This window comes from Dendrobates tinctorius, unplaced genomic scaffold, assembly GCF_039654945.1.
Source record: "Dendrobates tinctorius isolate UK_male_01 unplaced genomic scaffold, ASM3965494v1 ptg000257l, whole genome shotgun sequence".
Lineage (NCBI taxonomy): Eukaryota > Metazoa > Chordata > Amphibia > Anura > Dendrobatidae > Dendrobates > Dendrobates tinctorius.
Genome location: NW_027361924.1, coordinates 811,711 through 830,825, shown reverse-complemented (window position 1 = coordinate 830,825; position 19,115 = coordinate 811,711). Strand labels below are relative to the sequence as shown.

General features: G+C 40.0%; 1 protein-coding gene across 1 annotated transcript in view; it reads left to right on the top strand.

The window, feature by feature from the left end:
• LOC141069102 (testis-expressed protein 2-like) overlaps positions 1-19,115 on the top strand; it is a 34,865-nt gene that overhangs the window by 1,253 nt on the left and 14,497 nt on the right. Inside the window, exons 2-7 of the mRNA XM_073558419.1 lie at positions 9,160-10,505; positions 15,345-15,545; positions 16,032-16,347; positions 16,430-16,671; positions 16,771-16,917; positions 18,581-18,680. Coding sequence (XP_073414520.1) covers positions 9,183-10,505; positions 15,345-15,545; positions 16,032-16,347; positions 16,430-16,671; positions 16,771-16,917; positions 18,581-18,680 — 2,329 coding nt within the window. The 5' untranslated portion in view covers positions 9,160-9,182. The remainder of the gene's footprint in view (positions 1-9,159; positions 10,506-15,344; positions 15,546-16,031; positions 16,348-16,429; positions 16,672-16,770; positions 16,918-18,580; positions 18,681-19,115) is intronic.

Sequence of the window (19,115 nt, the reverse complement as noted above, 5' to 3'; positions counted from 1 at the left end):
TTATGGGGCCCCACTCTTGACCTGATTACAGTACCTGTTATCGGCACGCTGGGTGGTCTGTAATTACAACGGTGACCCCCCATCTGAACAGTCTGTCTGCAGACCACCAAGGATAAGGCCGACGATCCATACAATGATAGAGGATACATAGATAGATAATAGATAGATGATAGATAGAGAATAGTTAGATGATAGATAGATAGATAGATAGATAGATGATAGATAGATGATAGATAGATAACAGATAGATAATAGATAGATACATGATAGATAGATAATAGATAGATTTATAGATAATAGATAGATAGATAATAGTTAGATGATAGATAGATGATAGATAGTAGATAGATAACAGATAGATAACAGATAGATAATAGATAGATAGATGATAGATAGATTTATAGATAATAGATAGATAGATAATGGATAGATAATTGATAGATTGACAGATAATAGTTAGATTTATAGATAATAGATTAATAGATAATCGACAGATAATAGATAGATGATGATAGATTATAGATAGTCTTAGATATTAGAGATAAAGCTGCCTCATGTGTGGCCTTTGTTGATCCAGGCTTATTAATCTGTGTGAACCCCTTGGCTGGTAGAAGCTTTTTTTCCTGCTCCCCTGGATCCCGTCACTATAAATTAGGTCATTCATATATCTACAAATCCGTGTCCCAGTACAGACAGAGAGCGATTAATACCAACACAAGCAGCAGATCAGCGTCTCTGTCTGTCCACTCCTCAGGGCTCCACCATGCTGCACTGTGTACATGATGTGCAGTCTCAGTGATTCTGGTCCTAAAAAAATATAAAGAAATAAAGCTATAACTATATTGCCCGGTCTCAGGCTGGGATCACAAGAAGGCCGAGTTGTGATGAACCACGTTAAAGCAGATTATTTGCATACATAGATGGCCATCCACCAGCAAACCGCTCTGAGGTGCAATCAGCTTGAAATTAGCGCCGATATGCTGATTGGTGCAATATATGATCCCATTTATAAAGAATGCAATAAAGATATATTTTTAGGATTTTTTTTCTGTCTAGGTCAAAATGAATAGCAAACAACCTATTACTACATGGTTATAACTTGAAGGATGTATAGACTCCACCCAAAAAGAGGGATGCCTATACTGTACATAGGGGCAGTATTATAGTAGTTATATTCTTGTATATAGGGGCAGTATTATAGTAGTTATATTCTTGTACATAGGGGCAGTATTATAGTAGTTATATTCTTGTACATAGGGGCAGTATTATAGTAGTTATATTCTTGTACATAGGGGCAGTATTATAGTAGTTATATTCTTGTACATAGGAGCAGTATTACAGTAGTTATATTCTTGTACATAGGGGCAGTATTATAGTAGTTATATTCTTGTATATAGGGGCAGTATTATAGTAGTTATATTCTTGTACATAGGGGGCAGTATTATAGTAGTTATATTCTTGTACATAGGGAGCAGTATTATAGTAGTTATATTCTTGTACATAGGGGCAGTATTATAGTAGTTATATTCTTGTATATAGGGGCAGTATTATAGTAGTTATATTCTTGTACATAGGGGGCAGTATTATAGTAGTTATATTCTTGTACATAGGGGCAGTATTATAGTAGTTATACTCTTGTACATAGGGGGCAGTATTATAGTAGTTATATTCTTGTACATAGGAGCAGTATTATAGTAGTTATATTCTTGTACATAGGGGCAGTATTATAGTAGTTATATTCTTGTACATAGGGGGCAGTATTATAGTAGTTATATTCTTGTACATAGGAGCAGTATTATAGTAGTTATATTCTTGTACATAGGGGGCAGTATTATAGTAGTTATATTCTTGTATATAGGGGCAGTATTATAGTAGTTATGTTCTTGTACATAGGAGCAGTATTATAGTAGTTATATTCTTGTACATAGGGGGCAGTATTATAGTAGTTATAGTCTTGTACATAGGGGCAGTATTATAGTAGTTATATTCTTGTACATAGGGAGCAGTATTATAGTAGTTATATTCTTGTACATAGGGGCAGTATTATAGTAGTTATATTCTTGTATATAGGGGCAGTATTATAGTAGTTATATTCTTGTTCATAGGAGCAGTATTATAGTAGTTATATTCTTGTACATAGGGGCAGTAATAATAATAATAATAATCTTTATTTATATAGCGCCAACATATTCCGCAGCGCTTTACAGTTTAACAGTTTCAAAACACAAGTCATAAGTAACAACTTTAACAATACAATAATTGAAGCAAAATAAGACGAAATGAGACGACCCTGCTCGTGAGAGCTTACAATCTACAATGAGGTGGGGGAGATACAAAGTACAGGTGTGTATTTACAATTGTATATTTACAATGAAGGTCCAGCCATCTTGAGGGAGTGAATGATGGATGGAGATAGTGAATGGGCTACACAAGCACACTTACACAGAGAATTACTTTGATCAGTGAACGTGATAGGCCGCTCTGAACAAGTGTGTTTTGAGGGAGCGCCTAAAACTATGCAAATTGTGGATAGTCCTGATTTCTTGGGGTAGAGCATTCCAGAGGATAGGAGCAGCACGGGAGAAGTCTTGGAGTCGGGAGTGGGAGGTACGGATTAGTGCAGAGGTTTGTCGAAAGTCGTTTGCAGAGCGCAGCGATCGGCTAGGCCGATAGACAGAAATGAGGGAGGAGATGTAGGGGGGTGCCGCACTGTGGAGAGCTTTATGGGTGAGAACAAGTACTTTGAATTGGATCCTATAATGAATGGGCAGCCAATGTAAGGACTGGCGAAGAGCGGACGCGTCCGAGTACCGATTAGGCAGTATTATAGTAGTTATATTCTTGTACATTTGAGGCCGTATTATATTAGTTATATTCTTGTACATAGGGGCAGTATTATAGTAGTTATATTCTTGCACATAGGGGGCAGTATTATAGTAGTTATATTCTTGTACATAGGGGGCAGTATTATAGTAGTTATATTCTTGTACATAGGGGCAGTATTATAGTAGTTATATTCTTGTACATAGGGGGCAGTATTATAGTAGTTATATTCTTGTACATAGGAGCAGTATTATAGTAGTTATATTCTTGTACATAGGGGCAGTATTATAGTAGTTATATTCTTGTACATAGGGGGCAGTATTATAGTAGTTATATTCTTGTACATAGGAGCAGTATTATAGTAGTTATATTCTTGTACATAGGGGGCAGTATTATAGTAGTTATATTCTTGTATATAGGGGCAGTATTATAGTAGTTATGTTCTTGTACATAGGAGCAGTATTATAGTAGTTATATTCTTGTACATAGGGGGCAGTATTATAGTAGTTATAGTCTTGTACATAGGGGCAGTATTATAGTAGTTATATTCTTGTACATAGGGAGCAGTATTATAGTAGTTATATTCTTGTACATAGGGGCAGTATTATAGTAGTTATATTCTTGTATATAGGGGCAGTATTATAGTAGTTATATTCTTGTTCATAGGAGCAGTATTATAGTAGTTATATTCTTGTACATAGGGGCAGTAATAATAATAATAATAATCTTTATTTATATAGCGCCAACATATTCCGCAGTGCTTTACAGTTTAACAGTTTCAAAACACAAGTCATAAGTAACAACGTTAACAATACAATAATTGAAGCAAAATAAGACGAAATGAGACGACCCTGCTCGTGAGAGCTTACAATCTACAATGAGGTGGGGGAGATACAAAGTACAGGTGTGTATTTACAATTGTATATTTACAATGAAGGTCCAGCCATCTTGAGGGAGTGAATGATGGATGGAGATAGTGAATGGGCTACACAAGCACACTTACACAGAGAATTACTTTGATCAGTGAACGTGATAGGCCGCTCTGAACAAGTGTGTTTTGAGGGAGCGCCTAAAACTATGCAAATTGTGGATAGTCCTGATTTCTTGGGGTAGAGCATTCCAGAGGATAGGAGCAGCACGGGAGAAGTCTTGGAGTCGGGAGTGGGAGGTACGGATTAGTGCAGAGGTTTGTCGAAAGTCGTTTGCAGAGCGCAGCGATCGGCTAGGCCGATAGACAGAAATGAGGGAGGAGATGTAGGGGGGTGCCGCACTGTGGAGAGCTTTGTGGGTGAGAACAAGTACTTTGAATTGGATCCTATAATGAATGGGCAGCCAATGTAAGGACTGGCGAAGAGCGGACGCGTCCGAGTACCGATTAGGCAGTATTATAGTAGTTATATTCTTGTACATTTGAGGCCGTATTATATTAGTTATATTCTTGTACATAGGGGCAGTATTATAGTAGTTATATTCTTGCACATAGGCGGTAGTATTATAGTAGTTATAGTCTTGTACATAGGGGGCAGTATTATAGTAGTTATATTCTTGTACATAGGGGCAGTATTATAGTAGTTATATTCTTGTACATAGGGGCAGTATTATAATAGTTATATTCTTGTACATAGGGGGAAGTATTATAGTAGTTATATTCTTATACATAAGGAGCAGTATTATAGTAGTTATAGTCTTGTACATAGGGGGCAGTATTATAGTAGTTATATTCTTGTACATAGGGGCAGTATTATAGTAGTTATATTCTTGTACATAGGGGCAGTATTATAATAGTTATATTCTTGTACATAGGGGCAGTATTATAGTAGTTATATTCTTGTACATAGGGGCAGTATTATAATAGTTATATTCTTGTACATAGGGGGCAGTATTATAGTAGTTATATTCTTATACATAGGGAGCAGTATTATAGTAGTTATAGTCTTGTACATAGGGGCAGTATTATAGTAGTTATATTCTTGTACATAGGGGCAGTATTATAATAGTTATATTCTTGTACATAGGGGGCAGTATTATAGTAGTTATATTCTTATACATAAGGAGCAGTATTATAGTAGTTATATTCTTGTACATAGGGGCAGTATTATAGTAGTTATTTTCTTGTACATAGGGGCAGTATTATAGTAGTTATATTCTTGTACACAGGGGTAGTATTATAGTAGTTATATTCTTGTACACAGGAGCAGTATTATAGTAGTTATATTCTTGTACATAGGAGCAGTATTATAGTAGTTATATTCTTGTACATAGGGGCAGTATTATAGTAGTTATATTCTTGTACATAGGGGCCGTATTATAGTAGTTATATTCTTGTACATAGGGGCAGTATTATAGTAGTTATATTCTTGTACATAGGGAGCAGTATTATAGTAGTTATATTCTTGTAAATAGGGGGCAGTATTATAGTAGTTATATTCTTGTATATAGGGGGCAGTATTATAGTAGTTATATTCTTGTACTTGGGGGCAGTATTATAGTAGTTATATTCTTGTACATGGGGCAGTATTATAGTAGTTATATTTTTGTACATAGGAGCAGTATTATAGTAGTTATATTCCTGTACAAAGAGGGCAGTATTATAGTAGTTATATTCTAGTACATAGGAGCAGTATTATAGTAGTTATATTCTTGTACATAGGAGCAGTATTATAGTAGTTATATTCTTGTACATAGGGGATAGTATTATGGTAGTTATATTCTTGTACATAGGGAGCAGTATTATGGTAGTTATATTCCTGTACATAGGGGGCAGTATTATAGTAGTTAGATCCTTGTACATAGGGGCAGTATTATAGTAGTTATATTCTTGTACATAGGAGCAGTATTATAGTAGTTATATTCCTGTACATAGAGGGCAGTATTATAGTAGTTATATTCTAGTACATAGGAGCAGTATTATAGTAGTTATATTCTTGTACATAGGAGCAGTATTATAGTAGTTATATTCTTGTACATAGGGAGCAGTATTATAGTAGTTATATTCTTGTACATGGAGGCAGTATTATAGTAGTTATATTCTTGTACATAGGGAGCAGTATTATAGTAATTATATTCTTGTACATAGGAGCAGTATTATAGTAGTTATATTCTTGTACATAGGAGCAGTATTATAGTAGTTATATTCTTGTACATAGGAGCAGTATTATAGTAGTTATATTCTTGTACATAGGGGCAGTATTATAGTAGTTATATTCTTGTACATAGAAGGCAGTAATATAGTAGTTATATTCTTGTACTTAGGAGCAGTATTATAGTAGTTATATTCTTGTACATAGAGGGCAGTAATATAGTAGTTATATTCTTGTACATAGGAGCAGTATTATAGTAGTTATATTCTTGTACATACAGTTGTGGCCAAAAGTATTGACACCCCTGCAATTCTGTCAGATAATACTCAGTTTCTTCCTGAAAATGATTGCATACACAAATTCTTTGGTATTATTATCTTCATTTAATTTGTCTTAAATGAAAAAACACAAAAGAGAATGAAGCAAAAAGCAAAACATTGATCATTTCACACAAAACTCCAAAAATGGGCCAGACAAAAAGTATTGGTACCCTCTGCCTAATACTTGGTTGCACAACCTTTAGCCAAAATAACTGCGACCGTAACCATCAATGAGTTTCTTACAATGCTCTGCTGGAATTTTAGACCATTCTTCTTTGGCAAACTGCACCGGGTCCCTGATATTAGAAGGGTGCCTTCTCCAAACTGCCATTTTTAGATCTCTCCACAGGTGTTCTATGGGATTCAGGTCTGGACTCATTGCTGGCCACCTTAGAAGTCTCCAGTGCTTTCTCTCAAACCATGTTCTAGTGCTTTTTGAAGTGTGTTTTGGGTCATTGTCCTGCTGGAAGACCCATGACCTCTGAGGGAGACCCAGCTTTCTCACACTGGGCCCTACATTATGCTGCAAAATTTGTTGGTAGTCTTCAGACTTCATAATGCCATGCACATGGTCAAGCAGTCCAGTGCCAGAGGCAGCAAAGCAACCCCAAAACATCAGGGAACCTCCGCCATGTTTGACTGTAGGGACCATGTTTTTTTCTTTGAATGCCTCTTTTTTTCTTGTGTAAACTCTATGTTGATTCCTTTGCCCAAAAAGCTCTACTTTTGTCTCATCTGACCAGAGAACATTCTTCCAAAATGTTTTAGGCTTATTCAGGTAAGTTTTGGCAAACTCCAGCCTGGCTTTTTTATGTCTCGGGGTAAGAAGTGGGGTCTTCCTAGGTCTCCTACCATACAGTCCCTTTTCATTCAGATGCCGACAGATAGTATGGGTTGACACTGTTGTACCCTCGGACTGCAGGGCAGCTTGAACTTGTTTGGATGTTAGTCGAGGTTCTTTATCCAACATCCGCACAATCTTGTGTTGAAATCTCTTGTCAATTTTTCTTTTCCGTCCACATCTAGGGAGGTTAGCCACAGTGCCATGGGCTTTACACTTCTTGATGACACTGCGCACGGTAGACACAGGAACATTCAGGTCTTTGGAGATGGACTTGTAGCCTTGAGATTGCTCATGCTTCCTCACAATTTGGTTTCTCAAGTCCTCAGACAGTTCTTTGGTCTTCTTTCTTTTCTCCATGCTCAATGTGGTGCACACAAGGACACAGGACAGAGGTTGAGTCAACTTTAATCCATGTCAACTGGCTGCAAGTGTGATTTAGTTATTGCCAACACCTGTTAGGTGCCACAGGTAAGTTACAGGTGCTGTTAATTACTCAAATTAGAGACGCATCACATGATTTTTCGAACAGTGCCAATACTTTTGTCCACCCTCTTTTTTATGTTTGGTGTGGAATTATATCCAATTTGGCTTTAGGACAATTCTTTTTGTGTTTTTTCATTTAAGACAAATTAAATGAAGATAATAATACCAAAGAATTTGTGATTGCAATCATTTTCAGGAAGAAACTGAGTATTATCTGACAAAATTGCAGGGGTGTCAATACTTTTGGCCACAACTGTATACATAAGGGCAGGCAATATCTCATCTTTGTAGGGGACTGGTCACATTACAGGCATTAGTAGAAGCATTTCCAGTATTATGGCAGTATGACAGAATCCGTGTGAACTTCCCAGGGAGTCCCAGACTTAAGTCCTGACACCAACCTTAATACAGAGATTGTCACTTATTGCAACCTGCCGACTGATAGATCAGAGGAAAAGAACTTTAAAGGGAATTAGGAATGGAGTCAGGATTCTGGAGAAGCCAGCGGGATCCTGTGCTGTGTGGAAACATGTCAGCAGAAAGAGCAAAACAGTGTTATGCTTCTATACTAAGAGTAATTATAGTGACACTTTATATTTGCTAGATGCCTGTGTGTATAGAATGCACAGATTCCTGGATTCTAGTAGAATTTCATAGACCGCACAATGATGACCACGGAGCTGGGTCATCAGTGAACACAGAACTGTCAATCACACTTCAGCCCCTTCCACACTGATCTGCTAAGCGCTGCAAACACAATGGCCAATATAACAGCGGACAGACTGAAAATGGTTGTTGTTTTTTTACATCAGTTGCACACTTCTCCTTTTTTCTTTTAACATATTATTCAAAAAAAAAGTTATGTTATATTCCTATAGAACCATTTACATTAAAGGAAGTAGCAGTTACCTTGAAGGGGTTGTCAACTTCCGAAATGGGCAAAATTGCAAAGTGTCTTGAAAAGCAAGCTACTTTGTAATTTTACTTCTTATTAATAATCTCCTTTGTTCTCAGGAATGGAAGGATTTTTTATTCTATAGCTTACTGCCCTTTGCAGGTTATCAGAGATGGAATTTGTGAAGCAAAGAGAGCAGCGCTTACAAGCTCTTCGCTGTAAAGCGCAGCTCTGAATCGGACCAGATCGCTTGATCTGGCCAGTTTCAGTGCTGCTCCTGATTCCCAAGAGGCAGAGCAGTCTCTACTAGCAACTCCTGAGAGAGCGCAGTTTGGGCCATGCCTCTGGTCCGAACTGTGAATCGTTCGGCGCACACCTTCCCCAGCAACCGGGAAGCCAGTAGACACAGGAGCGGTGCACTCCTGAAGATGGAAGTAGAAACTAACCTTGTAACTTTCTGATAATCTAAGTGATGCCAAGAGAGCTGATATAAAAGGAGTAGCCAATTTTAATAGTTTGACTTTCATTTGGCCCAAAAGTAGATTTTATGATGGACCCAATAATGGTCTCAGGGGTCCAGTAGAAGACAGTCGCATTTGGAGTTTAAAGATAATTACTTGGTCCTCAGAATCAACTCCAGTACGACAATGGTTTGGTTGTTTGTGTGTGGGCTTTTTCCCCCTTTTTTTACTTTTGTTTCCTGTTCTGTTCCAGATAGAACAGTCATGCTCTGAAGAATGTCTAACTCTGCCAAAATTAGTCCTGTGCCGACTGGTTCCCCGAAACTCAACCATTCTTTGCCAGGTCCGAAATATGAACCAGTTTCCCAGCATAAACCACAGGGAATAACAATCCAGTTAACAAAAGTGCACAGTGAAGATAACTGGGAAGACTTAGATGAAAGTGAACTCATCTTCACTTTGGACCAGGATGAAGAAGAAGCAGCGACCTCCACCTTAGCAGGTAGAACTACTTCTCCGGTGTATGGACAGTCAAGAGAACAAGATGGGACTGTAATTAACGAGCTGGCCCTGGCTGCCTACGAATGCGCTGGCGATGTTCTACTGTCCAATGAGACCCAAAGGCACGGTAGCCCCCTCATGCCAAGTTCACCCACCTCCACACCGCTCGTCAACTTGGTGAAGTCTGTCTCCACAGAAATTGATGTTAAAGACTCCACTCTTCATAAATCTCATCCTTTTGTCAACTTGGTCAAATCAATTTCCACTGAAATCTCCAGACTGGAGCCGGAGGTATCGCAATCCAAGTCAGACTCTAAACTCAACGTTCATCTCTGGAGACAGATAACTCAACCTAAGGGCAAAAATGGAGACTCTAGGACAGCACCATCCTCCCCGAGCACATCACCTTCTGAAAGCAAAGGAATGTTCTTCAATGTCCAAGACGTGGAGGCCAAGTTAGAAGACACCAAAAGGAGATTGTCTGAAGCTATGCAAGAACCGTTGAGCATACTCAGTAAGATTATAGGTGAGGAGACAACGAGCCCAAACCCCAAACACAGAACTATGTCCCCACTGTTCTTCAACCAGGAATCCCCATCGAGTCATTTAAAAGACCAAGGTAGTTTTGAGTCCAAGAACACGTTTACCAATTGTGGACGGGTAGAAGAAGGAGAAATCATGGACTTTGTAGATCCTTCTAAAGCTACCCATAAAGAAGCACCAAAGAACCTTTGCAAATATAAGATCTGCTCTTATGGGGACATGATCCAGGTTGTAGAACTAACCAACGAGGATGCAGAAGATCAAGGCTTGGCCCCAACCATGGACAATCGCCAATCTCCATCCCATAACAATGACGTGCCATGTGCTGCCCTTGTCTGTTTAGCAATTCTAGCCTATAACTTCTTCATCTGGCCCTTTCCTGCCTACATCTCGGGGCTGTTCATGGGCATTGCTAGTGGATTTATTTTAGGATTTTTTCTGGTATTACTAATTGTGCCCAAGCATTCCTATTCCCGGAGACACAAGCGTCACCTGCAGGAATGTGCAATTCTTCCTTTATCCATGCAAAATCTACAGGAACCAAATCTGCTGCAGGTAAGATGTCCTGCTTTTTTATAGCTAACTGGGATATTAATATTTTTTAGGTTTCGTGGTGATAATTTTGGCCAAAGTGACAATGAGAAGTGCAGCCATATTGTTTGTCACCTTCACTTCTTGACTTATCAGTGTGGGTCTGACTTTCAGGACCCCGCTGACCTTGTGATCAGTTTGGGATGTGGTTTGCAATGTTATGAGTTTAATGTGGCTTTTGCTATTATGGGGCTAAGCGGTTATTAGTGTTTTTTGCACGCTGGCCAGCTAGATGATGACTGGCTCTGTTATGAGGCACTGTTATGGGGGTACTCAGTCTGTATCCATTATGGCAGCATTGTGGTTAGCAATGATATTGAGCAGTGTGGTTGTCATCAATATAAGGCCACAGTGCCTGCCTCTGTTATGGGGTACCGCCATGGGGCACTCTCTAGATCTGTTGTGTTGGCAGTGTGTTGTGGCAATGTGGCTGTCATTGGTATGAGGTTACAGTGGCTGGCTCTGTTATGGGGTACTCTGCACAGACCTGTTAGGAGAAGAAAGTGTCTTTGGGGACTAATCTGTTCTGAACATGGAGATGAAATGAATGGTGTCATTATGGGGTTACTTTTTCTGGTCCTGTTTTGAGTATCGGAGGACTATGGTTTGTAATGTTATGGGTGCTTTGCGGCGGGCAATGATGTCTGGCATTGATCAGGACACAGTGGCTGGCTCTATTGTGGGGTACTGTTGTGGGCTACTCTGCACAGGCCTGATAGGAGAAGAAAGTGTCTTTGAGGACTAATGTGTTCTACATATGGGGGGAATTGCCTCATTATGGTGATACTCTGTCTGGTCCTATTTTGAATATCAGGGGACGATGGTTGGCACTTATCGGTGCTGGGTGCTCTTTGGCTGGCATTGTTATGTTGGCACTATGGCTATCAATATGGAGGCACTGGGTGAAAAATATGAGAACATGGTCAGAATTTTTGAGGATATGGTTATGTGCCGCATATCGTTCCCTAGGACCTTCATATCCCCATCCAATATCCATGTCTGCCAGCTGTCACTTTGCAGCACAGAATAGACCTGTTACCCCCATTGCCGCCCCCTTATTATTGGTTCACAGTGCAGCTTCTGCCGGCCTCTGGAACACGAAGGAGTAATTCTCGGCATGACAGCACACTTTCCATCACTTCACACTCTCTCTCTCAGAAATGTAATTTTGCAATGGGTATAAAGAGTACCATATATACGGAGCGTCTGGAGCCGCTGCGCTGTCATTGCGGGCCCCGCAGATAACGCTTGATGGGTGACATCCTCAGCGGGCAGCACGTGCTGCCAATACTGATCTAGAGTTGTCAGATCAGAGAATCTCACTGACTCTGGCCATTATTTTGTGCATTTATTAAAAAATCCAGAAGTAAAATCGCAATGGATCACCTCAAGGACGGAGCAGAGGGACCTGTGACCCGGAACATGGGCACACAGCACATTTTGTTTTTTTTTAGATTAATATTCTGATTTTATTTAATTGTCAAGATCTCTGCTTGCAATAAGTGAATGGAAATATTCTTGTTCACATTCTGAGTCCTTACAGTACCATGCAATGTATGAATGTAGACGTAATGCGGGCTCTGAAGCAGTCTTTTTTTTTTTTTCTTACTGTAGCTTCCATTGAAATCAAAGGCATATGGAGGCACGGTATGATGACCCTACAAAAAGCTGCCATAATAAGAATATGGGACATTTGTAGGACTTCCTGCAACAAAATCTGCAGGAAAAAACACAATGTGTGAACGTACCCATTAAAACCTCAACATAAACGAGCCGATCCCACAACTCCCCCCCACCAAAAAAAAAAGAAATATAAGCCCCTGTATAATGCAGCAGCCAATACAATAAAAAATTGTGCGGAACAAAAAGTATTAGTAAAACAATGCATTAAGTTTTTTATAAATATATATATTCAAAGTACAGACATGGTTATTAGACAGAGATAAAAAAGAAAGCTGGAGAAAAGGTGACTGCCTGGACTTAGGTCAAAGTACAGTGTGATACATATAATGTCAATAATTCGGTACATGCAAAAGTCAAAACATAGTACAGAGATGTTTGTACTGGAGAATGAAAACAGCACAAAAATGTATATGGTCAAGTAGAACTGTGAGTCCAGGCAGCCACCAGCATCTGACATGCGCTTTGCATCCCCAGATGAAGCTTGTCTGCGAAACGCAGTGTATAGATAAGATTTATAAAATTGTCCGCATGCAAATCCTAGAGGACGAGCCAAAGCAAATGTGCTACGTGTGCCGTACACCTGTGAGGTCAGGACAAGGTCAGACCTGGTTTTAGCTCCTGAAGAACCCCATTCTCATTTAAGCAGAGATCTTAAAAAATACAGAGAAATTAAAGTGCAAAAGTATATAAAACAAAGTCTGTTCAATGGGTGTTAAATGCCAAAAATGTTGGAGTGCCCTCATATGGCTGCATTCACCGTTTTGGCACAGATGATGTGGCCATCTTGGCAGCTTTACACTGCGTGCAGAATTATTAGGCAAGTTGTATTTGAGAGGATTCTTTTTATTATTGAACAACAACTATGTTCTCAATCAACCCAAAAGACTCATAAATATCAAAGCTTAATATTTTTGGAAGTTGGAGTGGGTTTTTTTTAGATTTGCCTATCTTAGGAGGAGATCTGTTTGTGCAGGTAACTATTACTGTGCAGAATTATTAGGCAACTTAATAAAAACCAAATATACACCCATCTCACTTGTTTATTTTCACCAGGTAAACCAATATAACAACACATAATTTAGAAATAAACATTTCTGACATTCAAAAAAAAAAAAAATAATCAGTGACCAATATAGCCACCTTTCTTTACGATGACACTCACCTTCCTTCCATCCATAGATTCTGTCAGTTGCTTGATCTGTTTACGATCAACATTGCAATGTGCCGCAGTCACCACAGCCTCCCAGACACTGTTCCGAGAGGTGTACTGTTTTCCCTCCCTGTAGATCTCACATCCAGACCACAGGTTCTCTATGGGGTCCAGATCAGGTGAACAAGGGGGCCATGTCATTATTTTTTCTTCTTTTAGACCTTTACTGGTCAGCCACGCTGTGGAGTATTTGGATGCGTGTGATGGAGCATTGTCCTGCATGAAAATCATGTTTTTCTTGAACGATACCGACTTCTTCCTGTACCACTGCTTGAAGAAGGTGTCTTCCAGAAACTGGCAGTAGGTTTGGGAGTTGAGCTTCACTCCATCCTCAACCCGAAAAGGTCCCACAAGTTCATCTTTGATGATACCAGCCCATACCAGTACCCCACCTCCACCTTGCTGGTGTCTGAGTCAGAGTGGAGCTCTCTGCCCTTTACTGATCCAGCCTCGGGCCCATCCATCTGGCCAAGAGTCACTCTCATTTCAATAGTCCATAAAACCTTAGAAAAATCAGTCTTAAGATATTTCTTGGCCCAGTCTTGACGTTTTATCTTACGTTTCTTGTTGAAAGGTGGTCGTTTTTCAGCCTTCCTTACCTTGGCCACGTCCCTGAGTGTGGCACACCTTGTGCTTTTTGATACCCCAGTAATGTTGCAGCTCTGAAATATGGCAAAACTGGTGGCAAATGGCATCTTGGCAGCTTCACGCTTGATTTTCCTCAATTCATGGGGAGTTATTTTGCGCCTTTTTTATCAACACGCTTCTTGCGACCCTGTTGGCTATTTGCCATGAAACGCTTGATTGTTCGGTGATCACGCTTCAAAAGTTTGGCAATTTCAAGGCTGCTGCATCCCTCTGCAAGAAGTCTCACAATTTTTGACTTTTCAGAGTCCGTCAAATCTCTCTTCTGACCCATTTTGCCAAAGGAAAGGAAGTTGCCTAATAATTAAGCACACCTTATATAGGGTGTTGATGTCATTAGACCACACCCCTCCTCATTACAGAGATGCAAATCACCTGATTTACATAATTGGCAGTTGGCTTTCAAGCCTATACAGCTTGGAGTAGGACAACATGTATAAGATAATAATAATAAATTTTATTTCTATAGCGCCGACATATTCCGCAGCACTTTACATTTCAGAGGGGATTTGTACAGACAATAGACATTACAGCATAACAATAATCACATAGATCATAACAGATACCAAGAGGAATGAGGGCCCTGCTCGCAAGCTTACAGTCTATGAGGAAAAAGGGAGACACGAAAGGTGGGTGGTAACAGTTGCCCTGATTGTTTAGACTAGCCATAATGTTAAGTGTGTATCAGTACAGACACAGAGGGCTAATGGATGCATAAAGCATGTGGGAACATGATTATGGTAAAACTTTTGGCTGTGCCACACAGGGATAGATTAGGTTAATGTGTTGAGGCGATAGGCCAGTCTGAATAAATGCGTTTTCAGGGCACGCTTAAAATTGTGGGGATTGGGGACTAATCGTATTGACCTGGGAAGTGCATTCCAAAGAATTGGCGCAGCACGTGTAAAGTCTTGGAGACGGGAGTGGGAGGTTCTGATTATTGAGGATGCTAACCTCAGGTCATCAGCAGAACGGAGGGCGCGGGTAGAGTGGTATACTGAAACAAGGGAGGAGATGTAGGGTGGTGCTGAGCCTGGAGGGCTTTGTGGGTGAGGGTAATAAGTTTGTACTGGATTCTGGAGTGGATGGGTAGCCAGTGTAAGGACTGGCACAAGGTAGAGGCATCGGTGTAACGATTGGTGAGGAATATGATAAAAAGTATGATGTGATCAAAACACTCATTTGCCTAATAATTCTGCACACAGTGTATGGTTAAGGTGTAATGTATTCGTTGAGATAACTACTGATTTATTTTTGCCTCTCAGGGTTGGATGAACGAGATTTTTTCTTACGACCCTGAGACCTATCACCCGGGTCTCACCCACTCTGTATTTGTGATGCTAGAAGGTACAACCTTGAAACGCTGCTATCCAAAGAGCAGCCTGTCCCGGAGGTCTATCTATGGGGAGGAGATACCGGAAACTGTGTTTGTCAGTCATGAAACCAACAACTTAGCCAATGCCCAGGTAAGTCCACCAAAAAATTGATATATGTGGAAAGAGAATGGGGCCAACTTAAAATGCCGACCTTCTTTAATGTCCTAACCCCCATAAAGACTGAATTTTTGTTCCAAATATTCTACATTAAAGTCAACATAGTCTTTAGAAATACAAGGTGGGCCATTTATAAGGTTAGACCTGGGTGGGCCATTTATATGGATACACCTAAATAAAATGGGAATGGTTGGTGATATCAACTTCCTGTTTGTGGCACATTAGTATATGGGAGGGGGGAAACTTTTCAAGATGGGTGGTGACCATGAGGGCCATTTTGAAGTCAGCCCACCCAGGTGTTGCCATATAAATGGCCCACCCTGTACATTTTGGACCCTATATACCGATCCTATTGACCCAAGCATAGAAATCTTCACCTTCGTATCCATCACGACTGGTGGTCATCTCCCAGCTCTGGAATTTGTACGAATGACGTAATGATGGTGATGATTATTTTAGGTATTCCTGCATCCCGATGGACTGGCAAACAAGAGACTTTGGAACAAAAAATATCCGATCTGCATCCAGTTATATGATCCTGAAGATCCTGAATTTGAGAATGGAGAACCTGCGGACAAAGATCTCGAGATTGATGAATCTCCAAGAAAATATCCAGATGACCTTGAGAAGTCAAATGCAGACTGTAAGGCTGGGACGTTATATCTATTTGGTAGAACTGGGAGGGAAAAGGAAGAATGGTATCAACACCTGGTGAGGGCATCTCGAGGGTACATGGCTGGAAAGCAAGATGGTAACAGAAATGACAGCAAAACAGGTAAGTTGTGGTTGACATGTCAGTGGTTTTGAATGTCTTGAGTTTTGATGGATGCTCCCTGACTTGGGCTTCACCCTTTTAGGGTCATTACCAAACCCCCTTTCCAGTCCATGCAGTTGGGGAGGCACAAGTAACAGCAGCATGGACAGCACAGAGGACACTTCCCATATGTTTAAGCCAAAGGACTTGGCAGGGAACATGAGGCAGAAGATCCTCTTGGACTATGCCACCTACATGTCCAGGTTCATCTCAACAGAGCAAACCAGTCCAGTCCAAAGCCCTCAACAGAGCGCTGCCAGCAGCCCGGTCCCTCCGAAAAGGATGGTATTGTATCTGGCTTTATTCCAGTACCCAAAATCATAAGTCATAAATGTCTCTGAGTAAGTCTTATAAGTCTAATTCCTTGTCTTTACCCTTACCCAGCCCCCTATGGAGCAGACCCTCTTCACTAACCCCGATGTGAGCTGGGTCAATGCCTTTATTGGACGGATATTCTGGGACTTTTTGCGGGAGAAGTATTGGGAAGATGTTGTGGCCAATAAAATCCAGAAAAAGTTGACCAAAATCAAGGTAAGGTTGAAGACACCAAGTCTAAATTGAATCGGAATCAGGCACTTCTCCTCAGGGGCGGAACCAGGGGTAGAAAGAGCCGGCAGCTGACGGGGGAGGTCCTGTGTTGGGAATGGGAGATGCTGTACTCAAAACCATAACACATCTCATTGGAATTTCCTATATCACCTGAAAAACTGTAGAATGAAGTAAGAGCCCAGGTGTTGCTCTCACTGGGCCAACCTAAAATTTAATGGATATCATCCTAAATTATGATGGCTCACAGCTTCCAAGAAAGTTTCCAGAAAAAAGCAAACCACCCATTAAATGCTTTGTCCACCATTGCACAGTATTTTTTTTATTGTTCATTTGCTTCCTAAATGCAAAGTAAAAAAAAATACTTTCCAAATAGTCTTCATTATTTTTTTACCATTTTGCTGCATACAAATGTCTGTAAGTCCTTTAGCTAGGTGAATGATTTGCAAAAAAAAAAATATATATATATATATCTATCAGAGGAGCTCCTGATGGCTCTCTCTACTCTCTCCTCCTTTTTCTCAGTGTTAGAGACAGTAGCAATGTGGGGAAAGGGTTGTGCATAGATTTCTCAAAGTGGAGAGGAGAGAAAGTATCTAAAGTTTTATGGAGAGTAGAGAAAACAGGTTCTAGTCAAGGAGGAAAGCATATGGAGAGGAAGTGCAGTATATAAGCTGCTAGTCCATTCCTTCTCTTATACAGATATATAGATAGCAGCAAAGAGAGGAAAGGAGTTTTGCACAGATTTTCTCAATGTTGAGAGTACAGAAAGCATCTAAAGTTTTATGGAGAGTAGAGAAGACAGGTTCTAGTCAGGGAGAAAAGCAAATGGAGAGTTAATTAGTGTAGAATACAAGCTGTTCTTTCCTTCCTTCTCTTACTGTTAGAGACAGCAGCAAAAAGTGGAAAGGGGTTGTTGTACACAGATTTCCATAATAGGAGAGAAAACATTTTAAATGTCCAGAAGATTAGAGGTTCCAGTCATTATTAAAGATAGCAGCTATGTAGGAAAGGTTGTTGTACACAGATTTTCTCAGTGCGGAGAGGAGAGAAAGCATTTAAAGTTTTATGGAAAGTAGAAAAATACAGACTATAGTCAAGGAGGAAAGCATATGGAGAGGAAATGAGTACAGGATATAAGCTGCTTCTCTCTTTCTTCTTTTAGTGTTAGAGATAGCCGCAAAGAAGGGAAAGGGGTTGTACACAGATTTCCTTATGGTGGAGAATAGAGAAAGCATCTAAAGTTTTATGTAGAGTAGATAAAAGAGGTTCTAGCCAAGGAGCAACGCATATAGAGAGGAGATCATTGCAGAATATAAGGTGCTATTTCTTTCCTTAATTTTATTGAAAGAAGCAAAACAAGAAAATGATTGCACACAGATTACCTCAATATGGAGAGGAGAGAAAGCATCTAAAGTTTTATGTAGCGTACAGACCAGAAAGTATGGAAAGTACATAAGAGCAGGATAGAAGCTGTGCTCACATAGGAGATAATGAAGACACTAGAACCCTGACCCTCAATGTGTCCATAGCTTTTAACATGTATTCAGCAAAAACAACACTATTGATTATATCTTATTGGATCGGAAATATCTGTGAGGCACTGTCTCTACTCACTATGATATTCTCTGTACATTTTTTCACCCAGCTGCCAAATTTCATGGATGAACTGACACTAACGGGCTTGGATATGGGGACATCGCTTCCCCAGATTCTCACCATCTCCACTCCAAGCATGAATGACAGAGGTAAGTAGGGCCCTATACAATGCCTCAAAATGTCAAAAGGGGGCCATATAGCCATCTGTTCTGGACCCCCTCTCTGTATACCTCTGGCACTACTACAGCTTAGTAGGCATGTGCCCAGTCTCACAAAGATACCCAGTATTGAGCCGCAGTCATCCGAGGCACAAAAAAGCAGATCAGAGCATCTATTTATAATGCCCGCAGCTCCGGAGCGAGCGCTTTACTCCCTTATTAGGCTCCTCGACTACAGAGCAGTGGAAGAGGATGCACATTTCACGTATCATTAAGTTCTGTTTTCAGAAGGCAAAAACCGAAAGACCCACAATAGTCAAAACTGTGTACAATATAAATATAGTAAAATCCTTTTGAAAGATATGGACATTTTTAGGGGCAACTTTTTTTTATTTCTTCTTACTTAAATTATTGTATTTTTGGCTA